This window comes from Paramisgurnus dabryanus, chromosome 11 (genome assembly GCF_030506205.2).
Source record: "Paramisgurnus dabryanus chromosome 11, PD_genome_1.1, whole genome shotgun sequence".
Classification (NCBI taxonomy): Eukaryota; Metazoa; Chordata; class Actinopteri; order Cypriniformes; family Cobitidae; genus Paramisgurnus; species Paramisgurnus dabryanus.
The window spans coordinates 37,340,110-37,348,204 of NC_133347.1; the positions used below are offsets into that span (position 1 = coordinate 37,340,110).

General features: G+C 38.9%; 1 protein-coding gene across 1 annotated transcript; it reads right to left on the minus strand.

Annotated features, from left to right (window-relative positions):
- Window positions 1-1,895: 1,895 nt before the first annotated feature.
- LOC141282963 (uncharacterized) lies at window positions 1,896-4,449 on the minus strand. The gene has a single exon (XM_073816166.1). The coding sequence runs from the start codon at window positions 3,326-3,328 to the stop codon at window positions 2,225-2,227; it is 1,104 nt and encodes a 367-aa protein (XP_073672267.1). The 5' UTR covers window positions 3,329-4,449; the 3' UTR covers window positions 1,896-2,224.
- Between the last annotated feature and the right edge of the window lie 3,646 nt (window positions 4,450-8,095).

Consider the following 8,095-nt stretch of genomic DNA (forward strand, 5'->3'; position numbering starts at 1 on the left):
GGATTTATTTTGCAAAATCTATGCGGAATTATTTTAAATGTTTTAAAAAGATCTAAGAGAATGGGAGCTGTGGATATTACAAAACAATAAAATATTTTATAATATAGGCCTATAAAATGTATATAATATTATATAAATGGCTGTAAAGTGTAATAAAAAATACTGAAGTAAATAGAAGTTCTTCACTAAAAGAATGATCGTATTTTTAATCGTGATCAAAAGTTTGAGCAAAACAATCGTGATCATCATTTTTCCTGTAATCGTGCAGCCCTAATAGAACCTTTTAATTCCAAGGGGACGAAATGTAACTTACACTTTATGAATTTCGGGTTCGTTTCTGCATGCCCCCGTGCGTCTTGTATTTTCCAAATTACTAAGCAAAATATCAGTAATAGTCTACTAATAAAACAGAAAATCCCGCAAATGTGACTTACCCTGTATGAATGTCCGTCGCATTTCTGCAAATGCCCGCTGAAGAGGAGAGTGATGCTGCCACGTTCCTACAAGTTTTTAATAATTAATATAATGTATATTCCACAGTACCAAACTTATAAAGCAATACTAATGCGGTAAAGCATAGTTGAGATAAGATAATTGGGTACATAGATGCGCTGTATATCTTTGTTAACGGGCCATTACCGGACATATTTATGGCTAAACATTAACACATTACATATCTCCGGACACATTTACAGCACATCGATACTGCATCGATACATTTACACCCGAACAGATAGTCGCGTAAACAAGACTTGTTGAGGCATAAACGCTAGTCAAAATATATTCTAAATAGTGATATTGTTTTATGACATATTGTATATTTACATTACACTATACAATCATACTGTTTAACGCATGACATATCTCCGGGCGCATTTACAGCACATCATTACACCCGAGCAAATAATCACGTAAAGAAGCCTTATTGATAAGTCGGCATGAACACTATAGTTATAGTAGTGTATTGCTTTATAACATATTCCCATTACACTAATCAGCATACGGTTTAATGTAAGAACTATCATTTTAATGTAAATACAAGTTACGAGACGTTTATATAAAGTCATTATGAATATCTGCTTGCAAATAGTCAGTATACAGTATATAAAAGTTTACATCACAACATTTCAACAAATGTAGGTAAAACTTACTCTTCAGAAATTATATCCTCAGCTGGATCAAGTCGCTCTTCAAAATACAAACGTTCATTGTCGGAGTCCTGCTCTTCGTCTGAAGAAACTGTGAACTCTTCCTCGCTGTCCAGGAGCATCTGTAGAGCTTCCTCACCTGTAAAGCGTGTCATTTTCCCAGCGCATTGATAAGTGAATGAAACTGTCAAAACTTGCTGCTTCTCAAAGCATTGTTTGGGGGCGTTGATCTTGTTTGCATAGCCCGCATCAGGTAATTTCCATATGAATGGCGCGCACGCGGGTAGGTGGGATCACATTAGTGCTAATGAGGTCGAGCAAGAAAAACTGTACCTCTCTTTACTTACATGTCGATTACACAAACAGACAATGAGTTCTTCAGATTTTAATTACATCATGTAAAAGTAGACATTTCAGGCTTTCTTTAGACACATGTATCATGTTCGTGTGACAAGTATTGGCGGAGTTATCAGTTCATGTTTGTAACGTGTTTGAGGAAGATGGTCAAGGAGACAGAGATGTCGAAATGCACTCCCTGTTTATTTTCTTTATTTGCCAAAAGCACACGGTTTTGTTGTTATTATGAAGGCACTCACATTAAAGTAGACACTTCACAGTTTCTAATGATGTATTACATGTATGTGTATGATTAGGAATGTTGGAGTATTTTAAGTGGATGTCACAGGAAACAGGAAAAAATGCGTCAAAACGCGGCCCCGCGTTTTTGGACCCCAGGGGGTTAAAGAGAGTGCATCTAAGTTTTGGTCAGTAATTATTTCATTGACAATGGGTTCCTTATTGGTAAGCGATCTAATGTTAAGAAGGCCGAATTTTAACATTCGAGGTTCATCTGTAAACGTATTGTTTTCTAATTTTATGTTAGTAAGATTTGTACGAGACGAGGTAAACGGTGCTCTGTATTCGTTTGTTCGAGGAACGCACACAGTTGAAATGTGTTGATACTCTGGTAAGATAGACTCTAAGTTCTGCGATATATGTGATCTTGACATGTCAGAGCAGCTAACAGATGGACGGGTAGGCCGATCTATCTGTTTCCTGACCTGGGCCCTGGGTAGTCAGACTGTATTAGAATTAAGAGTATTGGTCAGATTTCTAGAGAGTATAGCATTTCCTTCCGATGACGGATGAAGGCCATCTCTCTTTAGCAGGTCAGGTCTCCCCCTGAAGTGCTTCCAATTGTCTATAAACCCTACGTTATGCTGAGGGCACCATTTTGACATCCAGTGGTGAAGAGACACTAATCTGCTATAAGTTTCATCACCCCGGTAGGCGGGGAGGGGACCAGAGCATATTACATTATCTGACATTGTTTTTGCAATTTCACACACCTCTTTAATAGTTTCTTTTGTGATCTCCGACTGGCGGAGTCTGGTGTCATTTGCGCCGGCATGAATAACAATTTTTGAAAACTTACGCTTCGCATTAGCCAGCATTTTAAGTTTGGATCTAATGTCTGACGATCTGGCTCCTGGTATACAGTCAACTATGGTGGCTGGTGCCTCAATGTTCACGTTCTTTAGTATCGAGTCTCCAATAACAAGGGCACCTTTAACAGATGTCTCAGCCGGTGTATTGCTTAGGATGTCGAATCTGTTAGAAATTACTAGGGGGGACTTCGATGGGCATCGAATATGACTACGCCGCCTGATAGTCACCCAGTTAGTCGGCCGTGTTAACTCAGTTGCCGAAACCGAGCTATGTGTACTACGCGTTACCGTAGGCGCATCCGAAACAGTGTTTGAAACATTAACATTAGCGGTTGTACTGTCCTCAACGAGCGTTCGGATGTGCGCTTCTAGTTCTGCAACCTTCTCCGTTAGCCTTACTACTTCAATACATTTAACACATGTAAACCCCTCTGTGCTGACGGAAGAAGCTAAACTGTACATGTGGCAAGTAGTGCAGGTTACAATGACAAGCGGCGTCTTACCGTTTTCATGCTGTGCGATAGCGTCTCCGTTCGCCCGAACGCGGTCCGTGAAGCTGCATCGAGATGGGTGCTCGCTCGTTGCATGCCTTGGTCGTCTCCGGGTGCCTGGAGCCAGGGTGATGTGTGGCAAGCTGTACCGTCTGGTGCGAATGCCGGGCAACAACTCCTCCACAGCTTCCCGCTCTGGTGAGGAAAGGTCTGAAAAACATACATCGGATGTGTCCGCCATTAGATCGAAAAGGAAGGCAGATTTACAGTAAACAAACAGTGAGCGAGTGCTATATGCTAACACTAGGTGTTTACTAGTGATAGATCGTTTTACTTATTAATACTGTTCAATAATCGTCACGGTAAAGTATTCCTAAGATAAATTTGTACGTTATATTATATAGATAGGAACGAGATGGTAAGAAAATAGGATTTAGATGATGAACTCGACGGAGCTCCAATGCACGGAGCAGCGTTTCCCCGTTTGTTTACGCTAGCGGGCTATATGCTAATACTGGGTGTTTATCAGCGATAAATCGTTTCAGTTACTGCTACTGTTGAATAATCGTCACGGTAAGGTATTCGTCAGATGAACTAGTGAGTTATATTATATAGATAGGAACAAGATAGTAGAAAAATAGGATTTAGATGATGATCTCGACGGAGCTCCGACAACAGTGTGGCCACTCTCTTGCGTCTCTCTCTCTTGCGTCTCTCTCTCTTGCGTCTCTCCCTATGAATGTCCAATAAGTAGTAAGGGAAGAGTTTCCAAAAACAAAACAAAAATTACAATGACATTCTTCATTTCCAAGGAAAGAGTCATTTGTTCTATACCTCCACAAAGTCTGGCTGTAACATCTTTACATATTCTAATAAGAGCCAGGGCCGGATTATCCAATGGGCATTATGGGCACGCGCCCAGGGGCCCACGCACAATTCGGGCCCTAGCGAAAGTGAGAAAATAAAATGTAAAATGTAATTGTTAATTATTTAGATTAACTATTTAACACTCTGGGGTCGGCTGCGGCGCGGGCGCCGCAAACTCTTTATTTTTCGATCACTCCCCAAAGAGACTTAGATAACTCTGCTGATTTTTGACATACAGATATGATTTATACATCATTTAAAACGTTTAATTGTCTAGTTTTTTTCTGTCCACTCCCAATAAAAACAGCATGTTGTGCTTTTCGCAAAATTAAGAAAATAAACATGATGCGCGTTTTGTTCTCTCTCCCTCAGTGAAGTCCTTTCAGAAACACGTCAGAAAAATTAACTCTAACTTAACGAATATTTGTCATATAAACAAAAGATAAATGTCTACATAATGCTTGGAATGTCTGCTTTTGGAAGATGTAAGTGAAATCGAAAAAACAAATATTGTAATTCGTTGTTAACTGTATTAGAAGAGAGAGATGTACCGTCTTTCTTCTGTTGCTTCATTATCTATAATGAGCCACGCCCCGCTCCATTGAAGAAAAGAGCAGAGATCATCCATATTCATTAGTCAACCCCACAGTCAATGGACATTCCATTCCGTCTCTGCAGCCAGCCATTCACTGCTGTGTTGAGTTTTAATCCGAGTGCTGGAAACATGACATCTACTTGTTTACTCGTGACTGTAACTAAAGTTATCTCCAGACGCGAGTGTGACTCGATCGACGTCCAAACGCACACACAAACACACAATACCTCATATTTGAAGCGCTTTGTGGTGTCATTATAAATGATGCGATTGCACACATCACATACTTGTTTACTCGCGCCTAAATCTCCAGACAGACGCGAGTGTGTGTGCTTCGTCAGTGTGACGGGATCGATGTCCGACATATAAATCCTTATTTACTTGCGGATGTGTGTCAGTATCTCCAGACGCGAGTGTTTTCTTTGTCTTCCGTCAAACAGCTGAGGCGACGGGAACGCACATACACAAACACGCGAGTCAGGAAACTCGACGCGCTTTTTGGTATTCTTATAAAATACGCGATTGCAAACAGTACAATCCTTATTCAGTTGCGTCTAAGCGCATATCTCCGCACAGCAAGTTTATTAAACACAGGATCACTCGCATGTGCACACATTCACTGCATTCATGATCAACATGTGAGGTAATGGCGGCGGCTGTAAACAAACATTGATAAGTTTATCACGCGTGTCCCTGGTTGTGTTTCTACTATAATGATTACAAAAACACAAATAGGAGTCCAGACAACGATAGGCAGTTGTTCTTTTGAGCTTTTTACTGCACAAAAGTAAACCTCTCGCTGGCCAACCAAACACAAACCCTGTGTTCACTTTATGATGGCCAAACAGTACCTTTACCATGATTAGGCTACTATGGTTTTTAAAAGGTAACTTATACTTGTGATATTAATAGAAAATATTTCAATATATATATATATATATATATATATATATATATATATATATATATATATATATATATATATATAATGAGTGTGTGTGTGTGTGTGTGTGTGTGTGTGTTTACATTGTATTGAAAAGTAAACCTTATCATGGTTTTACTGAGGGTTACATTCCTGTTGAACATCCACACAAGGCTCATTAGTGGCTCATTATTCAACTCTTTTGTCTCTCAGCTGTCAATCACTGATTATTCAGGAGCTTTCCCGCCTCCATGCATACAGCCTTTCCCAAGCAAAAGTGTCTTAGAAATTGTAAATCAATGCATTGCTTTATGTGATTGAGTAGGCCATATGATTTTCACATCATTTTGAAGAAAAAACTCTAGACTACTAGATCCAGTTTGGAAAGTCTTGGGAAAACATGTTTAGAATGAGTTTTGTGGAGTTATATCAGTGACTTAAAAATTTTGCTTTTTCAAAAACCATGCATAAACATTTTTCTCTCAAAAATACAAACATGTACATACATGTTGATTATATGATATTGTAGCCCAGTTTGTGATGAACACAGTGTTATGAGACTTTTGCCATTAATATGTTTTCAAGCAACTGAAAAAAGCACAAATGTCAGTGCATGTCAAAACTTCCCCAGGGCCCTAAAAACCCCTTAGACCCCAGAGGGTTAAGCGCAAATAACGCCGTGCTGAATCGAGCGGACTGTGGGTGGCAGTAGTCTTCTAGTTTAAGTGCAGAATGAGTGAGAAAAGCAGCAGTGCACAGTTGATTTATCAGACAGTTCATTACTGTTCTTCATCTATCCTGAATTTGTGAATGTCCTGTAAATGATGCGAATCAATGCTGCTCTGACAGCCTGGTAAAGTAATAATTTATACATGAAATAATTTGTAATGTGTATGTGTCGAACGGAGCCGTCCGCGCTTGTCTGTTGTTGAGTATGATTTGGAAGCTGCGTGAAAACGCGCGCGAGAGACAAAGACAGATGCGGAAAGTTTGTCGTATTTGCCCTTCCTCCTCTGCATCTGTGCGCAACAGTGAAACACACATCGCCAACTGACAGACAGGTAGGCAGGAGCTCTTTACACAGGTCGTATTCCAGCTGTGTTTTTCTTGACTTTTGGGGAGGTCAGTGGAGATCAAATGACTTAACTACCAGTACCTCACTTTTACAGCTAATTATCCAAAAGACAATTTTTGTCTTGCTAACATGACTCATAATACGTTTTCTAAAGTGTAGATAAGCCAGTAGTAACAGATTTTAGTTTAAAGTTCAATACTTTTTGAACAGTTTCAGTAGCTTTATTTTTTATTTTGTCAATCTATCTGTAGTGTTTTTTCCCACTATTTTTGCAGCATTTTTCCTGTGAAATTAACAATATAGCAGCAACCCTCCTTTTTTATTTTAACACCTTAAGAATTAAAAAGATTTACTACCACGTGCAAAATATACAAACACATTAGTGAAACTGTCTACCCTCTCCTTGGTTGGTAATAAACTGGTAAGGGTCTCTGTGCAGGTCCGTGCTTGCAACAAAAATATCTACATGTATTGATATTGTCCTACAGGTAGTGATCACCGGCTGTAATGTGTCAGTGTAAATCTTGTAAAAGTAGAGGTGTTTCTAACAAAAACAACCATATAATATTTATATACAATTTGATTTTATGAGTGGGGGGGCCTACAAGACATTGTGCCCAGGGGCCTCTGAATTCTTAATCCGGGCCTGGTAAGAGCAGATGTTAAAATGCCAAATAGATATTTATCCTGCCGTCTAGCCTGTAAATCCACATTTCCTAAAAACATTGTAGAAAAATGCAAGGAAGAGTAGCGTTAAGTATGCTTTCCAATGCTTTGAGAAGCTCTGTCCAGAAAGGTTTTATCACTGAGCATTCCCAGAATATGTGCCAGTGATTGGCTTCCTGAAACCCACAATGTCTCCAACAATTGATATGTCCCCCTCCAATATGTGCTTTCTGTTTCGGAGTAATAAAAAATCGGACAAGACACTTCCACCCGAACTTCCGCCATATATGTGAATTAGTACATTTCCAGGGGAATTTACACATCTCAAGCCATTCCTCCTTTGATATTGTAAAATTACCTTCTTTTTGACAGTTTTCTTTAATGTACTCTGTGAAGTTATTCATTTTTGTTCTGAGGCCTTTGTCAAATCTAGATATGACACCCTTATTTAAATCACCCTTATTTAAATTGTTTTGGTAGGCACCCGTGAGTATCCTCAATATTGGGTCATCTAGGTCTGTTTTATTTTTAATATTATGTCCAAAATAATTATGTATTTGGAGATCTTTAAAAGTCTAATTTCTCAAAACCATTTTCTTTCTTCAAGTTTTCAAAATCTTTTAGGTGTCCTTTTTCTGTAAGGGAATAGAATGTTGTTATTCCTTTTGAAATCCAAGACTTGAATCTATGATCCATTCTATTAGGTTTGAATTCAGAATCATAGGCACACCATTGAATTATTTGTAGTTTGTTGGTCAGTTTATATTCTTCTCTTATCATATTCCCAATTTTTAACTGGGTTTTAATCCATAGATTTAGCACTTTATCTATAAATCTTCCCAAGTGTTTATGTGCTAATAGTGCCTGAATGGGGGGGTCATTT

Coding starts and splice junctions, on each gene's coding strand:
- LOC141282963 (XM_073816166.1), bottom strand. CDS start 3,328: ATGGCGGACACATCCGATGTATGTTTTTCAGACCTTTCCTCACCAGAG.